Here is a 25,886-nt window from a genome sequence, read left to right as displayed (position 1 = left end):
GAAGAGTGGAGAAATAACTCAAAAAACATTGATGAGACAGAGCCAAAGTGAACACAACACCCAGTTATTGAGGTGACTGATGATGAAAGTAAAGTCTGATGCTGTAAAGATCAATATTGCATAGGAACCTGGAATGTTAGGTCCATGAATCAAGGCAAATTGGAAGTGGTCAAACAGGAGATAGCAAGAGTGAACATCCACATCTTAGGAATCAGTGAACTAAAATGGACTAGAATGGGTGAATTTAACTCAGGTGACGATTCTATTTACTACTGTGGGCAAGAATCCCTTAGAAGAAATGGAGTAGCCCTTATAGTCAACAAAAGAGTCCTAAATCCAGTACTTGGGTATAATCTCAAAAAATGACAGAATGATCTCTGTTCAATTTCAAGGCAAACCATTCAAAATCCCAGTAATCCAAGTCTACACCTCAACCACTAATGCTGAAAAAGCTGAAGTTAAACAGTTCTATGAGGACCAATGAGACTTTCTAGAATGAACACCAAAAAAAAGATGTCCCTTTCATCACAGGGGACTGGAACGCAAAAGCAGGAAGTCAAGAGATACCTGAAGTAACAGGCAAGTTTGGCAGGGCCAAGGCTAATAGTTTTGCCAACAGAACGTACTGTTCATAGCAAACACCCTTTTCCAACAGCAAGAGATGATTCTACACATGGACATCACCAGATGGTCAATAATGAAGTTAGACTCATTATATTCTTTGCAGCCAAAAATGGAGAGGCTCTATACAGACAGCAAAAAGAAGACAAGGGAACTGACTGTGGCTCAGATCATGAAATCCTTATTGCCAAATTCAGACTTAAATTGAAGAAAGTGGGAAAACCACTAGACTATTCAGGTATGACCTAAATCAAATCCCTTATGATAATACAGTGGAAGTGAGAAAAAGATTCAAGGGATTAGATCTGATATACAGAGTGCCTGAAGAGCTATGGACAGAGGTTCATGACATTGTATAGGAGGAAGGGATCAAGACCATCCCCAAGAAAAAGAAATGCAAAATGGTTGTTTGAGGAGGCCTTACAAATAGCTGAGAAAAGAAAAGAAGTGAAAGGCAAAGGAGAAAAGGAAAGATACACCCATTTGAATGCAGAGTTCCAAAGAATAGTAAGGAGAGATAAGAAAGCCTTTCTCAGTGATAAATGCAAACAAATAGAGAAAAAAAAAAAAAAAAAAACAGAATGGGAAAGACTAGAGATCTCTTCAAGAAAACTAGAGATACCAAAGGAACATTTCATGCAAAGATGGGCTCAGTAAAGGACAGAAATGGTATGGGCCTAAGAGAAGCAGAAGATATCAAGTAAAGGTGGCAAGAATACACAGAAGAATTATACAAAATATATCTTTATGACCCTGACAACCACGATGGTATGATCATGAACCTAGAGCCAGACATCATGGAGTCTGAAGTCAAGTGGGCCTTAGTAAAATCACTACGAATAAAGCTAGTGGAAGTGATGCAATTCCAGCTGAACTATTTCAAATCCTATAAGATGATGCTGTGAAAGTGGTACACTTAATATGCCAGCAAATTTAGAAAACTCAGCCATGACCACAGGACTGGGAAAGTCAGTTTTCATTCTAATTCCAAAGAAAGGCAATGTCAAAGAATGTTCAAACTACCTTACAATTGCACTCATTCACATGCTAGCAAAGTAATACTAATTTTTTTCCAAGCCAGACTTCAACAGTACATGAACTGAGAACTTCCAGATGTTCAAGCTGTATCTAGAAAATGCAAAGGAACCAGAGATCAAATTGTCAACATCCATTGGATCATAGAAAAAGAAAGAGAGTTCCAGAAAAACATATACTTCTGCTTTATTGACTATGCTAAAGCATTTGACTGTGTGGATCACAGCGAACTGTGGAAAATTCTTAAAGAGATGGGAATACCAGACAACCTGACCTGCTTCTTGAGAAATCTGTACGCAGGTCAAGAAGCAACAGTTAGAACTGGACATGGAACAATGGAATGGTTCCAAATTGGGAAAAGAATATGTCAAAGCTGTATATTGTCACCCTGCTTATTTAACTTATAGAGTACATCAAGAGAAATGCCAGGCTGGCTGAAGAACAAACTCACATCAAGATTGTCAGGATTTGAAATATCAGTAACCTCAGATATGGAGAGGACACCACCTTATGGAAGAGAGTGAAGAAGAACTAAAGATCTCTTTATAAAAGTGAAAGAGGAAAGTTAAATAGCGGGTATAAAACTCAACATTCAAACAACTAAGATCATTGCATCTGGTCACATCATTCATGACAAACAGATGGGAAAAGAATGGAAACAGTGACAGATTTTATTTTCTTGGGTTCCAAAATCACTGCAGATGGTGGTTACAGCCATGATATTAAAGAACGCTTGCACCTTGGAAGAAAAGCTATGAGGAACTTAAACAACATACTAAAAAGTGGAGACATTACTTTGCCAACAAGATCTGTCTAGTCAAAGATATGTTTTTTCCAGTAGTCATGTATGGATGTGAGGGTTGGACTGTAAAGAAAGCTGAAGAATTGATGCTTTAGAACTGGTGTTGGTGAAGACTCTTGAGAGGTTCTTAGACTGCAATGAGATCCAACCAGTCCATCTTAAAGGAAATCAGTCCTGAATATTCTTTGGAAGGACTGATGCTGAAGCTGAAACTCCAATCCTTTGGCCACCTGATATGAAGAGCTGACTCATTGGAAAAGACCCTGATGCTGGGAAAGATTGATAGAAGGAGAAGGGGATGACAGAGGATGAGATGGTAGGATGGCATCACTGACTAGATGGACATGAGTTTGAGCAAGCACTGGGAGTTGATGATGGACAGGAAAGCCTGGGGTGCTACATTCCATGAAGTCAGTGTCAGACATGACTGAGCGTCTGAACTGAACTGAGAAAAAGCTTAAATTTTTTAAATTGATCACTTCTTAGTGTGCACTGATAGCTCTAACAGAATACCACCGATTGGCTTAATCCAGAGGGATTATTTCTCACAAATATTCAGCCTGGAAAGTCCAAGATCAAGGTGTTGGCAGGTGGGGTTCTGTAGTGGGGACTCTCTTTCTGACTTGTTGATGCCTCCCTTATCACTGACTGCTCACATGGTGAAGAGCAAAAGCAAGCTTTCTGGCATTTCTCAAAGATACTAGTCCCATCACAAGGGCCCTATTCTCATGATCTCATCTAAACTTAATTCCCCAAAGTTCCATCTCTAAATACAATTTTATTAAAACTTATGGTTTCAACCTCTAACTATGAGGGGACACCACTAAACCTATAGCAATAGTGGGATCCCTACAATAATTAGCTCATGTCCATGGAATTCTCCAGGCCAGAATACTGGAGTGGGTAGCCTTTCCCTTCTCCAGGGGATCTTCCAAATCAGGGATCAAACTCAGGTCTCCCGCATTGCAGGCGGATTCTTTACCAGCTGAGTCACAAGGGTAGCCCAAGAATACTGGAATGGGTAGCCTATCCCTTCGCCAGCAGATCTCCTCACACAGCAATTGAACTGGGGTCTCCTGCATTGCAGGAGGATTCTTTACCAACTGAAATATCAGGGAATCTCTAAATACCATTATATTGAAATTTATGGCTTCAACATCTAACTATTAGGGGGCACCACTAAGTCTGTAACAATATTGGTGTGGGCCTAAGATAATTAGCCCATATTGAAGCCTAAAACGGAGAAGGAAATGGCACCCCACTCCAGTACTCCTGCCTGGAAAATCCCATGGACGGAGGAGCCTGGTAGGCTGTGGTCCATGGGGTCGCTATGAGTTGGACACGACTGAGCGACTTCACTTTCACTTTTCACTTTGATGCATTGGAGAAGGAAATGGCAACTCACTCCAGTGTTCTTGCCTGGAGAATCCCAGGGACAGGGAAGCCTGGTGGACTGCCGTCTATGGGGTCACACAGAGTCAGACACGACTGAAGTGACTTAGTGGAGTGGAAGCCTAATAATGGGATCCAGCAGATCTAACTTTGTCAAATGATTATGACATTTGTTACATTTAATTTTTTCCTCAGAATTTCACTTTTCTGCTTTAATCTACAAAAAGATCTACCCTGCATTCATTATCTCAGCCAATGATTTTTAAAGAGTGATTCTTTCCCTTTTTTTTAAATTTATTTTAATTGGAGGTTAATTACTTTACAATATTGTATTGGTTTTGCCATACATCAACATGAATCCATCAGCAGATGAGTGGATAAGAAAGCTGTGGTACATATACACAATGGATTATTTCCCTTTTATAATGCTTACTTAGAACTTAAGGTTAAACTTTTTGATTTTATATTGACAGTGAAATTAGTGGAAAAGTTGTTCAGTCCTATCTGACTCTTTGCAATCCCATGAACTATACAGTCAATGGAATTTTCCAGGCCAGATTATTGGAGTGGTTAGCCTTCTCCTTCTCCAGGGGATCTTCCCAACCCAGGGATCTAATCCAAGTCTCCTGCATTGCAGACAGATTCTCTTCCAACTGAGCCACAGGGAAAATTCAATGCTGTTTCTCCAAAGTAGGACTACTCTACACTATCTTTTTTTTTTTTTTTTTAATTTATTATTTATTGGAGTATAGTGATTTGCAACATTGTGTTAGTTTCTGCTACAAAGCAAATCGAATCAGTTATACATATATCCACTCCTTTTCAGATTCTATTCTTATAAATGTCATTACAGTATATTGAATAGAATTTCCTGTGCTATACAGGAGGTTCTTATTATCTCTTTTATATATGCTGCTGTTGCTCAGTCGCTTCAGTTGTGTTAGGCTCTGTGTGACCCTATGGATTGTGGTGCTCCAGGATCCTCTATCCGTGGAACTCTCCAGGCAAGAATACTAGAGAGGGTTGCCATGCCCTCCTCCAGGGTATCTTCCCAAACCCAGGGATCAAACCTGGGTTTCCTTCATTGCAGGCAGATTCTTTACTCTTGAGCCACTAGGGAAGCCCCTATTTTATATATGAAATGAAGTGAAAGTCACTCCTAGGGACCCCATGGACTGTAGCCTGCCAGGCTCCTCTCCATGGGATTCTCCAGGCAAGGTTCTGGAGTGAGTAGCCGTTCCCTTCTCCAGATCTTCCTAACCTATGGGTCAAATCCAGGTCTTCCGCACTGAAGGTGGATTCTTTACTATCTAAACCACCAGGGAAGCCCAAGAATATTGGAGTGGATAGCCTATCCTTTCTACAGCGGATCTTCCTGACCCAGGAATTAAATTGATGTTCTCTGTACCGCAGGAAGATTCTTTATCAGCTGAGTTGTGTATATATTAATATCAGTTTCCCAATTTGTCCGTCTCCCACTTTGCCCTTTTGTAACCATAATTATGTTTACTACTCTGTGACTCTATATCTGCTTTGTAAATGGGCTTATATGTGGAATCTGAAAACAAAAAAAAGGTAGTACAAACTACATTATCTTTGAATGAGATGAACTAAATCTGAAAACATAGACAAACACAAAAACTTTTTAAACAATAATTTTAAAACTAGATACTTAAAAATCCATTCCTAAATCAGCATTGAATCTAAAAGCAAAAATACTAACATTATAGAAAAGACTATGACAAAAAGAGTAAAGATACATATAAAAACTTTTTCAGCCAAGTATTTAGAATCTTATTAAATAATCATATTTAATGAAAATAAACAAGCATACTAATTAAACAAGTTAAAAGTTATTTTAGATTAAAAAACTGTAATCAAACTGCATGCTCTATTAAGTTCAGATACTTAAGAGTTGCAGAAGATTTGAGCCAATTTTTGTATTATTTCCATTGTAAATTTTCTTTAACACCTGAATGCATACAATATAATGTAATCTTTCATTCAACCTCACAATTATAAAAATGAAAGAAACAATGATTGTATTTTTATGTGTGTCTAATTTTTTCATCATATTTTTCTGTGCTTTCACTTTATATATGTTCTTTTGACATTGCTATGCTATGCTATTGGAGAAGGAAATGGCAACCCACTCCAGTGTTCTTGCCTGGAGAATCCCAGGGATGGGGGAGCCTGGTGGGCTGCCATCTATGGGGTCGCAAAGAGTCGCTTCAATCATGTCCGACTCTGTCCAACTCTGTGCGACCCCATAGACGGCAGCCCACCAGGCTTCCCTGTCCCTGGGATTCTCCAGGCAAGAACACTGGAGTGGGTTGCCATTTCCTTCTCCAATGCATGAAAGAGAAAAGTGAAAGTGAAGTCATTCAGTCGTGTCCAACTTTTAGTGACCCCATGGACTGCAGCCTACCAGGCTCCTCTGTCCATGGATTTTCCAGGCAAGAGTACTGGAGTGGGGTGCCATTGCCTTCTCCATCTTTTGACATTAGACTGGCCAAAAAGTTCATTTATTTTTTCCCATAAGATATCTGTAGTCTGCTTAATTGTCTTTAACTTCATTCAAAACAATTCTGTTAGATTTTATTATGACAGCTGTCATTACAGTGTGCAGTTTTTTAAAAAAATTACGTATAGAAATTGGTGAATTTTTATGTAGCCTTTTAATATTGAAGATGGAACATAAAATGCAAAATTTTTGGCACCTTTTGTGTTATCATTTCAAGAAAGGTAAAAATATAACTGAAACACAAAAATTGATTTACACCATGTATATAGAAGGTACTGTGACTGATCAAATGTGTCAAAGGTGGTTTGCAAAGTTTTGTACTGAAGATTTCTTACTGGACGATGCACCATGGTTGGGTAGACCAGTTGCAGTTGGTAGTCATCAAATTGAGACACTAACTGAAAAAATCAATGGGAGATAGCTGATACATTCAATTTATTCAAATAAAGTGCTGAAAATCATTTGCACCAACTTGGTTAATGTTAATCGTTTTGGTGTTTGTATTCTATATAAGTTAAGGGGAAAAAAATCTCTTGACTACATTTCCACATGTGATTCTTTATTTAAACATATAGAGAAACATTCCATTTTTTAAAACAAATTGTGACAAGCAATGAAATCTGGATACTCTGCAATCAAGTAGTACAGAAGTGACTATGTGGCAAGTGAAAGGAACCACCACCAACCACACCGAAGATCAGTCTTCATCCAAAGGATGTGATGCCGTGTATATGGTGGGATTGAAATGTTCTATTATGAACTCCTTCTGAAAAATCAAATGATTAATTCTAAAAAGTATTCCTCCCAATTAGACCAATTGAAAGCAGCACTTGACGAAAAGTGTCTGGAATTAGTCAGTAGAAACTGTGTAATTTTCCATCAGAATAACATAAGACTGTGTGTTTCTTTGATGACTAGGCGAAAACTGTTAAAACTTTACATCTGCAGTATTCACCAGACGTTGCAACTCTGGGTGTCCATTTATTTTGATCTTTACAGAATTCTCTTAAGGGAAAAAATTCTATTCCCTGTAAGGCTGTAAAAGGCACCTGTGATAGTTCTTTGCTCAAGAAAACAAAAAGGTTTGAGAAGATGGGATTATGAAGTTTCTTGAAAAATAGCAGAAGGTAGTGAAACAAAATGGTGAATTCAATGTTCAATAAAGTTCTTGGTGAAAATGAAAAACGTGTCTTTTATTTTTAACTTAAAAATGTGAAGGAACTTTTTGACCAACTCAATACATACTCAAGTGTTTAATTCAGGATATTTTTTTATTTACTACATACATGATTATTAAAAGTTTCTGTTATTTTTATGTTTTTATAATTTAAATAATTGTTCCTTGTCCATTGTATCAATTATTTTTTTCACTTCTTTCTGCATTCTCTATACAAATAGTTCCACATTTTTATAGCCTTATTATCAATAGATTTGACTGCATAAAATAAATAGCATCTACACATTTACACACATTAACAAATGAAAAGCAATCTGTTGGTATGTATTTCCAACACATATACCATTAGGAAGATCATTTTACATCCTTGAACAATACTTGAAATAAATAAGAAAAATATATTATCATAATTGAACTGCCCAGTGGCAAGAACATTCTATTAACTACTAACCAGAATGCATATGTACAGGAAGCTTAATATATAAAAATGTTTAGTCTCAAAAGCACTAAAGAAAAAATGACCTACATTTTGTCGATCTATATGTGAAATATTATACAAATTATAAAAACATTATAGACAATTTTAATGGTATCTAATGTTTTTTCTAGAAAGCTTGTTTCAAATTATCTTATCTACAACTTATTTGGAGAAATAAATATAAAATACTTTAAAATTACACTCTTTGGTCCAATACCTTTTTATCATGTCATTATTTATTCTCACTAAAAATGAAAACAAAACAAAACAATAAAAACAAAGCATATCTTCACAGTCTTGATGCATGATGGTTCTGAACCCCTCTCTTCCATGTGTTAACATCTATTCACTTTTTAGATAAAAGTTCAGTTATGTATTCAAAGTCCTCCCTGATCTTCCTGATTACAACAAATCCCTCCTTTTAGCTCTTAAATTAAATATTGCATAGATCCTCCTATGTAATATTTAGAATATATTTAATATAATTACATTAATAAATATATAATATTCACATTAAATTTTATGAACTATATTATACAATATGATGCAATTTCTATCATACCTTTGACAATGAATGTTTATAATATCCGAAAATACTTTAAATATATTCTTATGTTAAAAAATCCAGGATTCAAAATGAGTAATTACACTAATGTGTAATTTGTAGATGTGTTTACAAAAATAAACACAATTTATTGGGTTGCCTAAAAAGTAGTTTCCAATTTTTCCATAAGATGTTACAGGAAAACATGAATGGATTTTTTTTGGCCAGCCCAATAAATAAAACTAGAAGAAATGCAACTATTAATATAGATAATGAGCTTATTAGAAAACTTCATTTTCATTATTTTCTATATTCAAACTTCTCTACTATAAACAAGGTGAATTTAGAACTCTGCTTCAAATTCCATTTTGTCCATTACTCTTCAAGATTTGACAAATTATGTAAAGAATATATATATGTATATATATTTTACCAAATGATGAGAAAAATAGCACTTGCTCCATGTATTTGTTTTCATGTTGAAAATATTCAAAACTCTTAAAATACTATATGTTGCAAAACATCAATGCAAAAATAAAAAGTATTATTTTTTAAATTTAATTTATTTTAATTGGAGGCTAATTACTTTATAATATTGTAGTGGTTTTTGCCATACATTGACATGAAAAATTATGATTATTAGCATTTTTCTTACTGTTGAACATTAAAAAGAGATATTGATTTCATTTACACACTAGGTCATACTAATGTGCTTTTACACTGACAAACTTACACTGACAAAAACGTGGCTTCCAAGGGGTCTAGTGGTTAAGAATCCATCTTGCAATGCAGGGGACACTGGTCGATCTCTGGTCTGAGAAGATCCCACATGGTGCAAAGCAACAAAACCTGTGCATCACAATGACTGATCCTGTGCTCTAGAGCCCTGAAGCCACTACTGCTGAGACCACTGTGCCTAGAGCCTGTGCTCTGCAACAAGAGAAGCCACCACAAGAAGCCCCCACACCACAGCTAGAGAGAAGCCTGTGTACAGGAAAGAGGACTCAATGCAGCCAAAAATAAAACTGAATTAATTCATTAAAAATTAGTGATAAACAGGATAGATCAAACCTGCTTTTAAAATGTTTAATAATAAAAATTATGAATAGACTACATTTATATTCTAAATATCATTAGGTCACTAGCAGAAAAGTGTATGTAGAAAGCAAGAATATTACCATCTCTGCAGATTGCAAAAGTATCATTCCAAAAGCTCAATTACATATCACACAGTGCTTTCAATTTAGAGGGTAGTGATAGCCAATAAACCTTGCCTGAATTATGTCTACAGTATGTAAATCCAAAAAATGAATGTTGTTTATCTTTTTCTGTTTTCTAGCATTTGGATATAGGCAAGTCGCAATATCTGCTATCAATTTTTTGGTATGTATTATTTATATTATTTGCTATTCATGCTCTAATCATGGCATTATTATGAATTCAAATAGACACATTTGAGAATTTGTCATATAGAAAATATGATTTATTTTTATACATATACATAATGGTATTAAATGAAATAAATAGCTTCCCATAATCAAGTCATTAGTTTCTAAATCTTTTATTCCAAATGTTCTACTCATCTTAAAGGATGATTAGAATTATTTGAAATACAATAAAATTTTGGAAAAAATTAAACTCAGTAATTCTTCCTGTTGTATTCACAGTTACCAACTTACAAACTGCTAAGCGCAAAAAGTTTTATAGGTCTACCTGATGATCAATCAAAATACTTTGGCTTAATTGTTAAGTAATTCAGAATGAAAATAAAATCTATTTTTGTGAATGAAACAGGTCTTTTTACTAATTATCCTCAGTCCAGGTCTTTAGATCATTCTATTTAACTTCACATATGCATTACCTGAATCTGATATGCATAAATCTGATTACAAAGGATTCTTCATAATTTCTGAAGTGCATTAATTACTGTATTAGGAACATATTTAGTTCTGCATGTCATATAGTAATTCCATGTTTTTATTCTTCATTCATGTTTTCCCTCATTCTTGCCCATGATAGATTAACTCATTCTGTTCCTGTCCCTAATACACTGATAAACTCACATGATTCACATATATGACAAGATCCTTTGTGAAGTTTGTACTGAACAACTTATACCCCACCATTTCATACAGGCACAATTTGAACATTTACCTTTGTAAAAAGCTCTCTTATGAACCTCTGTATGTGTGTACACCAACTCGATGGACATGAGTATGAATAAGCTCCAGGAGTTGGTGATGGACCAGAAAGCTAGCATGCTGCAGTCCATGGGGTCGAAAAGAGTCAGACACGACTGAGTGACTGAATTGATCTATGAATACACACACACACACACACACACACACACATATATATATATGTATGTGTGTATGTGTATATACATAGAATTGATAATTTAGTTAAGAATATACAGTACCATGCTGGCTGTGAGAGGGGCAGGTTGTGCCACTGTCTTTTTAGCACCTAGTATGAAACTTGTTTAAAATATTCCTCAATAGAAAAAGGAACCATCCGACACTGCTAGTGGGAATGTAAATTGGTGCAGCCACTATGGAAAACAGTATGGAGGTTTCCCTAAAGAACTGAATCTAGAGTTATCATTTGTTTCAACAATTGCATGCCTGGGGATACATCTGGAGAAAACTCTAATTCAAAAAGATACGTGCATCCCAATATTCATACTAGCACTATTTACAATAGCTAAGACATGAAGCAATCTAAGTGTCTATTGACAGATGAATGAATAAAGAACATATAGTATATACAAATATATATTTATGGGATACTATTCTGTCATAAGAAAGAATTAAACAATGCCATGTGCAGCAACATGGATGGACATAGAGATTATCACACTGAGTGGAGTAGGTTAGAGAAAGACAAATATTGTATTATGTCATATATGTTGAATATAAAATATAATAAAAAGCAGAAACAGACTCACAAGCATAGAAAACAAACTTATGGTTACAAAAGGGGAGAGTGATGTTGGGGAAGACATAAATTAGGAGTTTGGGATTGCAGATGCAAGCAATTGTGTATGAACTACATGGGCCTACTGTATAGCACAGGGACAATAGTCAATAAGTGAAGTGATGTTGTTCAGTTGTGTCCGACTTTTTGTGACCCATGAACTATAGCCTACCAGGCTCTTCCATCCATGGATTTTCCAAACAAGAGTATTGGAGTGGGTTACCATTTCCTTCTCCAGGGGATCTTCCCAACCCAGGGATCAGACCTGGGTCTCCCACATTGCAGGTAGACACTTTATCATCTGAGCCACCAGGGAAGCCAAGCTATAATATACAATAGTCAATATCTTGTAATAAATTATAGTGGCAAAGTACAAAAAACAAAACAACAGCAAAAAACGAAATAAAAGGTTCACTAGTCCTAGTACTTCTTAATGTAGGTAAGATACATTTAACTTTTACAAATAAAATAGGATAGTAAGATATAAATTTTAGGAAACTGATTCTAAAACAGAATATAACAACTAATGTGTTTATTAAGTTTGTATATAATCACCTAAAACTGAAGGTTCCTACCATATCAGAGTTGGACATGACTGAGTGTCTGAGGACACACGCACTATATCATTAAGAGCATAACAGCCTATGATTCATATGCATGTGTGCTAAGTCACTTCAGTTGTGTTCAACAATTTGTGATCCTATGGACTACTGTCCAATAGGCTCCTCTGTCCATGCGATTTTCCAGCCGAGAAGACTGGAGTGTAGTTCCATGCCCTCCTCCTCCAGAGGATCTTCCTGACCCAAGTATCGAACTTGATAGTTCATATAGCCTATTATTTACATTTTAAGTGGTGAAATTTACATTTTGAGTAAACATTAAATTTTGAAAAAATAATTTTGAATAAAATTATTAAATAAATTAATAAATAAAATTTAAATTTGAAAACTAAAATTTGAGAAAAATTCATATTTGAGTAATGGAAATAATTTTTCTCCCTGGTTTTACTTCTGTGTCTTCATTGTCACCATTAGTTATTCACTCATTTAGGTTGAACTTTGTTTTTCTCATTATTAGAATGCAAATACTCTTGGAAAAGCAATAAATTGGGCTCTTATCAAGAAGTTATAGCTGTTCTTATAACATCAAGCTGAAAAAAAAAGCATTGTGTATATAACAGTAATTTCTGATTAGGGGGGAAGATTCTGGGAATGATATATGATAGGTTTCAATAAAGGTGGGGGAGATCAGGACCCTGCTGTGGAAACCACAGAAAGGCTAGGAAAGTGCTTGTATTTAGTATTCGTGGATAAGATAAATGTGAGAGGAAAAAGAATGTACCGAACTTAAATATGTTCATCACTTTGCTCAGACTTGGACATGATGATTTTTTTCTGATACTTTTCCAACTATTCGGAGACATCAATAAAAAAATTTACATTTACTCTTTATTGGAGATTTAAAATCTATGACTATGTTTTCTTATCATTTTAGTTTCTTCTCAAAGTCCCTGATATATCTGATATAAACAATAACATAAAAAGGAATCAAGTTTTGTACCTAAATCAGGCTGAACTTGCTGTTTCCTAAATAACTTGCTTTAAAAAAACTAGTTTAAGAAGTTGATTATATAAATTAATACAGATATTATATTTTGCTGTTTTATCATAGTTTATTATAATTATCCTTATTTTTTCACCTAAAACTGACTTATACAGAAGCAAAATAATGATTTAAATTAAAATCAGCTGTTACTATAACCATAAAATTGTCATTTGAAATATAACTATAAAAATATATAATTATAAATTATATACATATATTAATATATAATATCAAAGCTAATGTAAAAAAAGTCCTCAAAATAATCATCACTAGTTTTTTGACAATAATGAACTTATAGTTACTATGTGTAAAATATATTCATTTTTTTTTTTTTTTTTTTTTTTAAATCTTCCAATTTTATTTTATTTTTAAACTTTACAAATTGTATTAGTTTTGCCAAATATCAAAATGAATCCGCCACAGGTAACATGTGTTCCCCATCCCGAACCCTCCTCCCTCCTCCCTCCCCATACCATCCTCTGGGCCGTCCCAGTGCACCAGCCCCAAGCATCCAGCATCATGCATCGAACCTGGACTGGCAACTCGTTTCCTACATGATATTTTACATGTTTCATTGCCATTCTCCCAAATCTTCCCAACAGAGTCCATAAGACTGTTCTATACATCAGTGTCTCTTTGTCTCGCATAATCGGGTTATTGTTACCATCTTTCTAAATTCCATATATATGCGTTAGAATACTGTATTTATGTTTTTCCTACTATCTGTATAATAGGCTCCAGTTTCATCCACCTCATTAGAACTGATTCAAAAGTATTCTTTTTAATGGCTGAAATACTCCATTGTGTATATGTACCACAGCTTTCTTATCCATTCATCTGCTGATGGACATCTAGGTTGCTTCCATGTCTTGGCTATTATAAACAGTGCTGCGAAAACATTGGGGGTACACGTGTCTCTTTCCCTTCTGGTTTCCCCCATGGGGTTGCTGGATCATAAGGCAGTTCTATTTCCAGTTTTTACTATGTTCTCCATAGTGGCTGTACTAGTTTGCATTCCCACCAGCAGTGTAACACCCTCTCCAGCATTTATTATTCATTTTAAAATTTTACTTTATTGTGCTATTCTTACACTATATTCTTATTGTATATGTAATACTATTATGTTATACAGTATTTCATAAAAGCTCTATGGATTAAAAAATGGAGATATCCCCAAAATTGTGGTAATGAGATGTGTCAGAGAAATAAAGATATCCTATTTTTAAACATTAAATCAATTCCAAAATCAGACTTTGAGTTACAATTTACTGACTTAAAATATCATCTGTCATAGGCATTTTTATAGAATAAAATACTAGATTCATGGAAAAATTAATAAAATAACTAGCAAATGTATCATTTTATCATACAATAATATAAGTATGATGTTTTATATTTTATTTAAAACCCTTTAGTTTTTCATTTTCAGAAGTAAAGTATATTTGTTACAGCCAAAACAATACAATGGAGCCAGGATAGTCATAAGTGGTGCTGAAATGACTAGATATACACATGGTAAAAAAAAACAAAAAATCTAGACCTGGAACTTACACTTATCACAAAATTGACTCAAAATGGATCACAGACTTGACAATGAAACACTAAACAAAACACAGTCCATGAAAAAAATAACTGATAAACTAATTTATTAAAATATAAAACTGATTGGCAAAGACAATATCAAGAGAATAAGATAGCAAGCATAGACTAGAAAAAAGATTTGCAAAGGCACATCTGATGAAAGGTGGTTATCCAAAGTATTTTTTTTTAAATCCTCTTAAAACTTAACAAAAGACAAAACGACTTGAGTGAAAAATGGACCAAGACTTTAATCAACACTTCATTTAAGAAGACATAGCAATGACAAATAAGCATATGAAAAGATGCTCCACATCATTTTCATCAAGGAAATGCAAATTAAAAAAATAAGATATCATAATATTCCTATTGAAATGAAGTGAAGTCCTTCAGTTGTGTCTGACTCTTTGCAACGCCACAGACTGTAGCCTACCAGGCTCCTTTGTCCATGGGATTTTCCAGGCAATAGTACTGGAGTGGATTGCCATTTCCTTCTTCAGGGGATCTTCCCAACCCAGGGATCCAACCCGGGTTCCCCACATTGTAGACAGACGCTTTACCGTCTAAGTCACCAGGGAGGTCCTAATATTCCTATTAGAATAGCCTGAATCCAGAACATTAATTGGAGAAGGCAATGGCACCCCATTCCAGTACTCTTGCCTGGATAATCCTATGGACAGAGGAGCCTGGAAGGCTGCAGTCCATGGGGTCGCTGAGGTCGGACACGACTGGGCGACTTCACTTTCACTTTTCATTTTCATGCATTGGAGAAGGAAATGGCAACCCACTCCATTGTTCTTGCCCAGAGAATCCCAGGGATGGGGAAGCCTAGTGGGCTGCCTTCTATGGGGTCGCACAGAGTCGGACACGACTGAAGTGACTCAGCAGCAGCAGCAGAACATTAATTATATCAAATGCTGGAGAGGATGTGGAACAACAGGAACTATCATTTCTGCTGATGAGGACAGTAAAGCCATTTAAAAATGACTGGTATTTCTTACAAAACTAAATTTATTTTTACCATGTGATCCAGAAATCATGCTTCTTAGTATTCTCCAGAGGAGTTGAAAACATATCTCTATGCAAACCTTGCACTGGGCTGTTTAAAGCAGATTTATTGACAGCTCACAAATTTTGGAAGCAGTAATGGTTAGCCTTCAATAGGTGAATGGATAAATAAACTGTGGTACATCCAGACAATGAAATAGCATTCAATGTTAAAAGGAAATGAGCTATCAATCCATGAAAAACTTAATGGTATATTTAAATCTTAAAGGTGTATTTAAACCAATCTGAAAAGCTCATATATATCATGTAATTCTAACTCTATGACATTCTGGAATAGGCAAAACTGTAGTAATAGTTTAAAAAAAATGTCAGTGGTTTCCAGGAGTGGGAGAGAGAGAGATGAACAAGAGGGATAAAGTACAGAGTAAAGTGACAATACTTTATATGTTATGAGAATCATAGATGTCATACATTTGTCCAAATCCACAGAATGTACAACACCAAGCAAACTGTAATGTAAACTGTGCACACTGGGTAATAATGATGTATCAATGCAGGTTCATCAAATACAACATATGTACCACTCTGCTGGGAGGTGTTGCTAAAGAAGGAGATTATGCATATACAGGGGGAGGGGATGTATGAGAAATCTCTGTAACTTCTCCTCAACTTTGCTGTGTATTTTACATTGCTTTAAAAAATTAACTCAATGAAAACATTATAGGTTGGCATTCATAATTTTCAACTATATATATATAAATATTTTAATTATTAATATATCAAATACATTTCTTCTGAAATATATGCATATTATCCTGTTTTATGAATGGACTAATATATAAGTCAGTTTCATAATAAACGAGTAGAGATTAGTAATTAGAATAAAGTTCTATAATTTTATGATCACAGTAATATAAATTATCATAAGTTAAAAGACTTCATGATTGCTGAAACAGTATAATATTAGCTTATATTGTCATCAGTTTTACAATGTATGTGATATGTCTTATCCCTTAAAGTAGAAATGAACACTTCAAAAAGGAAAAAAAAATAGGAAACTAAATTCCCAAGATCAGAAGCATTGATATATTTTGTAGGTGAAACTTTTTCTAATTATTTACTTATCCTGAATTTTCTTTATTCTTGAAATATATGTTAAGGAAAAATAAACATAGCAAAATTATAATTATTTTATTATCATCATTATAAATAGACAAAATAAAAACATCTGAAGCTCAAGCTTATAAGTGATAGAAACATTTTAGCCAATTCTGTGTTTCAAATCAATTAGTAAAATGACTATCAAATTGCTTGATAGTTATAAGATATTAGAGTTGCCAATAATTAATAATACATATAAAACTGTAGGGATAACATGAATGCAGAAATAAGATAGATTATATTTATCCTATAAAAATATTATGCAGTCATAAAATAAAGACTGCTTGTTTTTACTGTGGAAACTAAAAGGATTTTACTTTCACAATGTGACAGCCTGACTAGCTGATGGCAATAAATTCTGTATTATGGGGTTTTCTTTTTTTTTCCTGTGGATACGTCACTTTCACTATTTAAAGCTGAGAATGCTTAACATGATGAAGCTTGTTAGGAGAATAATATATAAACTATATATCCCAGAACGTTGATCTCCCTCGACCCTTTTGCTCATTGACCACTGGCATATTTGCCACAATGTCAACATGCTGAGGAACAATATAGTCGTCTCCACTTATCTATAGGTTACACATTCCAAGGCCCTCGTTGAATGTCTAAGATCTCATATATCAGAGATATAGATGATATAGAACATCACATATCATGATATAGAACCCTATACATACCATGTATTTTTTCTCAACATACCTATGGCAAAATTTAATTTATAAATTAAGCACACTAAGAGAATGTCCAAACAGAGTAGAATGACCTGAGATTTCATCATGCTACTCAGAATGGTCGACAACATCAAATCTATGAATTTTTAAATTTTGGAATTTTCTTTTTAATACTTTTGGACCACAGTTGACTGTGGGTAACTGAAACCACAGAGAGTGAAACTTCAGATAAAGTCAAGGGGATACTTCACCTAGTAGTAAACAATAAGAATCTTAAGGATGAAATGTTGTATATTCTGAATCAATCACATCTTTCAGCCTGGAAACAATGGGATTTAATTTGGATAGTCCTGTTTGGGCTTCCCAGGTGACTCAGTGGTAAACAATCCTTCTGTCAAGACAGCTGATGTAACTTCCATCACCCCTGGGTCATTAGGAATATCCCCTGGAGTAGAGAAAAGCAACCCACTCCAGTATTTTTGCCTGGAAAATACCATGGACAGAGGAGCCTTGTGGGCTACAGTACAGTCAAGACTAACCATGCACACACATGCCTGCATTTTCAGAAAACTCTATGGAGTACAATATAATGCATAATATGTCACTTCTAATATATTAACCAAGGTTCTTCGTGTTTTATTAAAATTTAACATTCCCCATACTGTACATTGTTAAATGTTTAATTGTGCTGATTAAAAATAAAATGGAAATCTCAGTGAACTGAGAGTACAAAGGGTGCTGAAGAAAGTAAAAATGTTTCCATTAAAAATGTTTTGAATGAAAACATTTTTTAAAGATGATTTTTCTATGTAAAAATAGGTTTTTTCTATTCTATTAGCTTGAAATTTCATATTTAATATTTATCCACCTAATGATAATTCTGAAGAAGAGAGTGAACTATTAAATCATTCAACACCATGCTATTTTTTAAATGAATGCTAGTGTGAGCAACAAGTAGTCAATAAATTTATATAAAATAAAGCACACGTGAATATTTTTAAATTTAAGCCACCCATAAGCATTCAGATATAATTCTTTGAATTTTTATTATTTATCATTCTAATGTTCTTTCTCACTTAGAACACTCTATCTAGTGTCTTCTTTTAATTGTGGTAAAAACAATTGCTTAAGATTTACTATCTTAACTATTTTTAGAGTACCATTCAGTAGTATTAAGTATATTCAGACTGTTGTACAATTTTAAAATCTAGGCCAGCTTGCTCTTCACAACTACAGTAATTCTGGTAATATCTGTGAGTTGCTTATCTCTCTTTCTGTAAGTTGTTTAAAATATATAAACTTATTTTTAGTTATATTAAACTTTTTGAAAAAAAAGTAAAATTGTTGCAAACTATCAATTTGTATATGAGCAACCCAACAAATATTTTCATATTTGTTTTTTATATTACTCTAGTGAAGAAAATCATGCTTCTTTTGTATATAATATTTGGGTATAACTTATGTAAATATATTTGATCAGTTTTTCCTTACTATTTATTATTGTCTACAACTTCCTTCATAATATGTGCTACTTAGGAACCATAAATGGCTCAAAGTAGATAGTATTCACATATTTTATTATCAACAATAATTTGCAATTTAAGGAGTGTTAAATAAAATCTACTATTAGCAACTCCCACAAGCTCTAATATTTATGAAATTGTTGTGTTAACATATAATACGCCAAATGAAGATATTTAATTTAGGGAAGAATCAACTCAGGAGAAATATGTGAATCATGCTGAGAAATATTCCAATGTTTCAAAGTTAATGTGCCCTGAAATTTTAATCAGTGATAAAACTATATACTGAGTTTTATAGCACTTACTGAATTTCCTAATCTTATCACTGACCCAAGAAGAAATTAAATCAAATACTTTTATTTCAATCTATTAGCATTGATACCTGTATGTATTGGAGTGATTCATTGCCTAGACTTTGAAAACCAGTGTTTAAGGTAAAAACTACGAATATTACAACTGTTCTTTAAATTCCAATAGAGTTGCTAAATTAATGGTAAAGTAAGCATCTTTAAGCATATAGAGTTGATTTTTCCCATACAATATATATATATAGAAAAATATTTCATTAGTAGATAGCAAAATAAAAAAATCAGTGTATTTACCAGTTTTAAAATTCTCTTCTCTCATATTTCTTATGTTAGTATATTATATATTTGGGGGTGATCATGGTGGTGGTGGATTAAAGATACACAAATACAAGTTATGGCCTTGTGCTACAAGGCTGCTCTAGTAGTAGTCTACCTAAAACTTAGACAAATATAACATTAAATTTGTTAATTACATGTTTCGTAATGCTGAAACTATGTGACCCAGAAACTTAGAGAAGTGCAATCAATGTAGAATAAATCTAAATCATTTAATCTCTAACAATGAAAAACAAAGGACTCAGGTTTCAAACACAGGTCCATCTAGCATAAAGCCTACAAGCTTAATCACATTAATGTGTAAATCATTTCAAATATAAAATAATAATCTGAAAATTCAATTTTTAGCTTTGTCTTTCTAGTGGTAAAATAAAAAACTAGAAGTCTTTTCTATAATTATTTTATGCACAAATATGATTGCTAACAATCATGATATTCTAACTCTTCAAATATTTTAATACATTTGATATATTTGCTAATATTATTCTTCTATGAGAATTAATCTATTGAAGATGATTATTCCAAATGACTTTTTGTACAAAGTTCTAGGTGACGATAAATGGAGTCTTGTTTTCACTTTCAATTTATTTCTTTCCTAAAATTTACAGAGTAGAATTATATGCCAGTTATGTTAAAGTCACCCAGAAAATAAAATCTATATGACTATTAGTATATGTGAAGAAATGCATTCAGAAATTGTTGAAAAGAAAAAAATATCAGATATATTGCAAAAGATTTTAGCATTAAAGCCACTGAGTTAAAAGAGTGTGCAATTTATGGGGTACAGTAATATGAAAAGTTGGATACTCTAAACAACAAAAATTTTGGATAACATAACCTACTATAAATAACATAATACTTATATCTTGACTACATACTTTGCATAAATTATGTCAAATGTATATGACAGACAAAGGGATTATCTTCAGAGGATACATGTTGCAAATTCAAACATCTTTAACCCAGGAGATATTAACAGTTAAACTTCTTAGCAGGTCATCAGTTCAGTTCAGTTCAGTCGCTCAGTCATGTCTGACTCTTTGCGACCCCATGAATCGCAGCATGCCAGGCCTCCCTGTCCATCACCAACTCCCAGAGTTCACTCAAACTCATGTCCATCGAGTCAGTGATGCCATCCAGCCATCTCATCCTCTGCCGTCCCCTTCTCCTCCTGCCCCCAATCCCTCCCAGCATCAGGGCCTTTTCCAATGAGTCAACTCTTTGCACGAGGTGGCCAAAGTACTGGAATTTCAGCTTTAGCATCAGTTTTTCCAATGAATACCCAGGACCGATATCCTTTAGGATGGACTGGTTGGATCTCTTTGCAGTCCAAGGGACTCTCAAGACTCTTCTTCAACACCACAGTTCAAAAGCAACAATTCTTTGGCGCTCAGCTTTCTTTACAGTCCAACTCTCACATGCAAACATGACCACTGAAAAAACCATAGCCTTGACTAGACGGACCTTTGTTGGCAAAATAATATCTTTGCTTTTGAATATGCTATCTAGGTTGGTCATATCTTTCCTTCCAAGGAGTAAACGTCTTTTAATTCATGGCTGCAATCACCATGCTCTTGTCACTGTTTCCACTGTAGCGGGCTAAACAGGAACAACTAGTGAAGTGTACATGACTAAAGGATCAGGTGACAGACAGACAACAAGTGCCTGTGTGGGGAAGTATTGCTTATACTAGGTTTTCTAAACTGAGCTGAGACCAGCTGGGAACCATACTACTATCCTTGAAGTGGAAGGGTTGCTACTGTGTTAGTAAACTTGGAATACATAAACCTATGCCAAATCTATCTTCAGTGATAAGACCTGTCTATTAGTGCTGTAAAAATATGCCCATTGTATCAAATAAAGAACAGATAATCAACAGGACCTGATTAACAAGGCAATCTGAACATAGCTATCTAATGGGGTTGAGGATATCTTCAAAATCTCTACCTCAATGTGACTCATTCTTTTGATTCTATATATGTCTACAACAGCTTCTTTCACTGTTATAATACAATATCTCTTCTTCTTACACTTATAGTATACTTTTGGGTCTTTAGAATATATTAAATGGATATTTGAATATTTAAAAATATATTTTTAAAAGAGACCCAAGTATATGACACCAAAATGTTGAAATGTTTTGCAGATTTGTGAAGCTGGAAATCATTTCATCAATGTAGTGTTGTCTCATCCCAGTCACACAGGTTAGTCACTTTTTAAATCTTCTCCAAAGTGAATTATGCTAATTATTATTTTTTAAAACAATGGTTGGAAACATTTAAGGTTTGTGCTCCCAATTCTTGTTTTATTATGTCTAATTTTTCAAAATATTTGAACTAAATTATAGTTCCTAATTATGGTTTCTCTAAAATGAAGTGTACGTGTACACATGCACACACACACATACACACACATACTTTCTTTAAGCATATTTAAAAAAAACATGATTAAGATGTAAAGAAGTGTGAAATCCATTGATGATTATCCAAATTTCTTAGCTTAACTTTCAATCTTAATCTGGTTTGCACAATAACTGTTACAATCCAACATGATTGAAAAAAAATTCATAAGCTTTTTTAATAAAAGTGAATCTTCTTTGACAAATTTAGTGGCAGTCGAATAGCAATACCTGAGAGAACACTGAATTTAGTATTTTGCTAAAAGATTTGAAAATATTTACAGTGCCTAGAAAGTTCCATGGACAGAGAAACCAGGTGGGCTACAGTCCATGGGGGTCATAAACAGTTGGACATGACTGAGTGATTGAACACACAGAGTGTCTATATAATTTAAAGGTATTTTTGGTAAATCAATACTCTCATTCAGGCTCAATTATAGCACAATGACTTATTTTACATTGTACATAATTTAATTGTAATTTCAAATAGCAGTGATGAACAAAATTGGGTTTCATGTTTTCATTATATTTGCAAGTGTGTTTGTGTCTTCAAGTTTGTTTTAACATTGACCTGAAATTCATAACATTTTCTTGAAAGTTTCTAGCAGGCTGGAGAAGTAGATATATGAAATATGTTCCAGAATATTTTTTCATGTAATTCATAAAATTACAAAGAAAATTTATATTAGACTATCTATGAACATATAAAAAGCTATATATAATAACATAACTGTTTTATTATAATATTCACATATTTTAATAACTAACTTTTTGATTGAGTTTATGACAGCAAATTATACATTTGGATATATAAAACAACTGAATATGACTTGAAACTATCTGTACTTTCTCTTGCAGAAAAAAATTTAACATAATAATGCAAATACTATTATGGTTTGTTGTCTGCATTTGTACTGAAGTAAAGCCTACATTTAACAAAGAGGTTAAATACTATTTTCATTTGACCCAAATACATAGATCTACTGGTTTTTCTTTTGACGTATGTGAAGTCCAGATGAAAAACTTTTGATGGTCTGATTTTTTTTTTAAGCATAGAAGCAGATCACAATGCAATTTTATAAAAAATATCAACATTAACAAGCCTATGACCATCAAAAAGTTTATTCTTTACTCTGAGGCTCTAACAAGGTGACTTGCTCAAGATTCTTCACCTGGAATATGCTGTCATTATTTGAAAATTTTAAATCATCATATTCTCAAACTCTGAAAAAGTTCATGTAAGGAAGACTTGTGTGTGTGTTTCTTTACTCCACTCTTTAATTTGCTTTGTATGTTGCTCTTGCCAAGTCAGAAGCCAATGCAATCTCTTCTTGGTTAATTGGCTTGGTCTTTTGCCTTGAGACTCAGAACACTTTTCATTATTACTAAAGTATATTAATTTTGTACTGAATTTCGTAGGATGTATCTTAGAGCTGATAATTCCAGATCATGTCTGACTCTGTATGATCCCATGGAGTGTAGCCCACCAGGTTCCTTTGTCCATGGAATTCTCCAGGAAAGAATAGTGGAGGAGGTAGCCATTTATTTCTTTCTCCAAAGGAATCTTCCCATCCCAGGGATAAAACCTGTTTCTCTCATATTGCAGGCAGATTCAGCACCATCTGAGCCACCAGGAAGCCCAGTTTTCCCAGAGACATGATGTAGTCTTTTAGTTGGTTGACTCATGTCTTGTTTAAGTTCTAGAAAGTTTTCTTGTATTATTATTCTTGCATTATAGTTTAAATTTGATTTGTTACATTGTGGATGGTGAGAAGATGGTGGGGTGAACATGTTACATCTGCTTCTATTTTATATTTCTATCACTTTCAATATTTAGCTTTTTGTTCATTCTTTTTTTGTTGTTTTTACTGTTTTTGTTCATCTACTAAATATCCACTATTCTATTGATCATTCCACCCTTATGCAAACTGAAATATGTTCCACTCATATTACTTTTTTTTTCTTTTTCTACAATTTAATTCTTGAAAACAATCAACTCTTTTTCCTTCCTGTTATATACATATCTTTTTTGAGTTCTGGGATTTCCTCACAGCTACATTCTCTGTTATCTGCAAATGCTTCTGTATGTTAAAATTTTTCTCTTTTGTTTTGGAGAGGATTCATTTTATCACTTGGGGAAAATTCTTGCTTTACATTTTATTCAAATAAAAGCTTTATGTGAATATTGATCAAATTCTGTTCATTGTAAGGGTATGGATTGTCCTTGAACAGAAATAACAAATGTTTTCACAGATGTGGTGATGAAGTGAAGTCTCTAAAGGATAAAGTGTGCTCTGGAGGACATGAAATGTTTCATTATGTCTTTTGATTCTCCATATACTCTTTTGTTTTCTAAATTTCTTAATTCCTGGAAATGTATCCTTCTTTCTTTCCCCTCTAAGCCTTCAAGCATTATCTCCTTTCTTGGAAGCAGTGTCTTCTAAGATGAGAACCTCTGGACTCATTACTTTCAAGTCATTGCATGTCCTTTCTCTATATTTAGTGTTCCAATAATATCAAGTCTCAGACCTCTTCTGAGAGTAAAATCTCTTCTGATCATAAAATACAGACATCTACACACACACACACTGCATTATTTTTCCTTACATAAAATTTTTATCCAACTCTCAGTTCCTGTGTCAGGTCTAATTGAGTCTCTGTTGCTTCCAGATTTTATTACCCTACTTATGCATTCATTGGAAGTTATACTAATATCTCTATATCTTAGATATGCTGTAGGCATGAATAATGGATGGGGACTATCTCTTACTGACTGTTTAAGCAAGATCTACAAAATGTGTTCCCCAGGAAATAACAATTTCATATAGAACAAGCCTTTAAAATCTTATTACAAAGTACTGGAAAAAAAAAAAAAAAGAGAGAGAGAGAGAGAGACAAATTTAGGCCAAGTAGGAAACTGAGCTCTGAAGCTATCTCGAGGATGGTCTCAGCCATTTTTGTTGGGTTATCTGAAACTAGGGCAATCATTCTGAATTAGCCTAAGCTGGAATGACTAGAAAAGATTTAGATTGGATTTGGGGCTCCCTGAGAATGAGGAAATTATCTTGGATAAGGCAGCTTTCTTTTGTCAAGGCCATCCTTTCAGAGGGTATACTACTCAAAAGCTTTCTGCTACCAGTAGAAATTTAAAAGAGAGACATTAGTGGGAAATTACACAGCCTTCACTGCTGCACATGGCCTTCGTCTAACAACTGATTTGCACCAGTTTTCTTCTTCACAGACTTCTAGATTCCTTCCACCATCAACTGGCACAATTAACATTTCAAGGATTATATATAGCATGATGTGGACACTCACCTGAAGGGATCTTATCAGGACATGGGTATGGCCCTTGTTCTTGGGTTGAGGGAATATCATGAGATGTCCAAATGCTAGAGGCAAAATATCATCTTTTTACATCATTATATACCAGCAGGTTATACATAAGTTCCACACCTTAACTTTTTCCATCACTGATAAGTTTAATATGTAGAATCTATCTGATTATAAGTCCAAGGGCAGGAGTGCTTACAATAAAACTTGAAACAGCTGCAATTTTCTACCTTGAACCCTACTAAATTTTCATAGCTTTTGTGCTCCATGGTATACAGTTCAAAGATTTCCTTGGTGTGTAATATGCATGCTACCTGCCAAACTGGAAAAGCCCTGTAAGACAATTTGCTTCCTTCTTAATGATAGGAGGTACACGCTGCACTATATTTTCTCTGTTTTGGAGAGGATGCCCC

The 25,886-nt window shown here is 34.0% G+C and overlaps 1 protein-coding gene across 1 annotated transcript in view; it reads left to right on the top strand.

Moving 5' to 3' along the window:
• The window catches only part of TECRL (trans-2,3-enoyl-CoA reductase like), a 142,671-nt gene that overhangs the window by 107,570 nt on the left and 9,215 nt on the right, over window positions 1-25,886 (top strand). The window contains exons 8-9 of the mRNA XM_070372954.1: window positions 9,913-9,956; window positions 21,889-21,946. Of these exons, the coding sequence (XP_070229055.1) occupies window positions 9,913-9,956; window positions 21,889-21,946 (102 nt within the window). The remainder of the gene's footprint in view (window positions 1-9,912; window positions 9,957-21,888; window positions 21,947-25,886) is intronic.

The sequence above is a fragment of the Bos mutus genome, chromosome 6 (assembly GCF_027580195.1).
Source record: "Bos mutus isolate GX-2022 chromosome 6, NWIPB_WYAK_1.1, whole genome shotgun sequence".
NCBI classification, from domain to species: domain Eukaryota; kingdom Metazoa; phylum Chordata; class Mammalia; order Artiodactyla; family Bovidae; genus Bos; species Bos mutus.
This window is presented reverse-complemented; position numbering and strand designations above follow the sequence as displayed.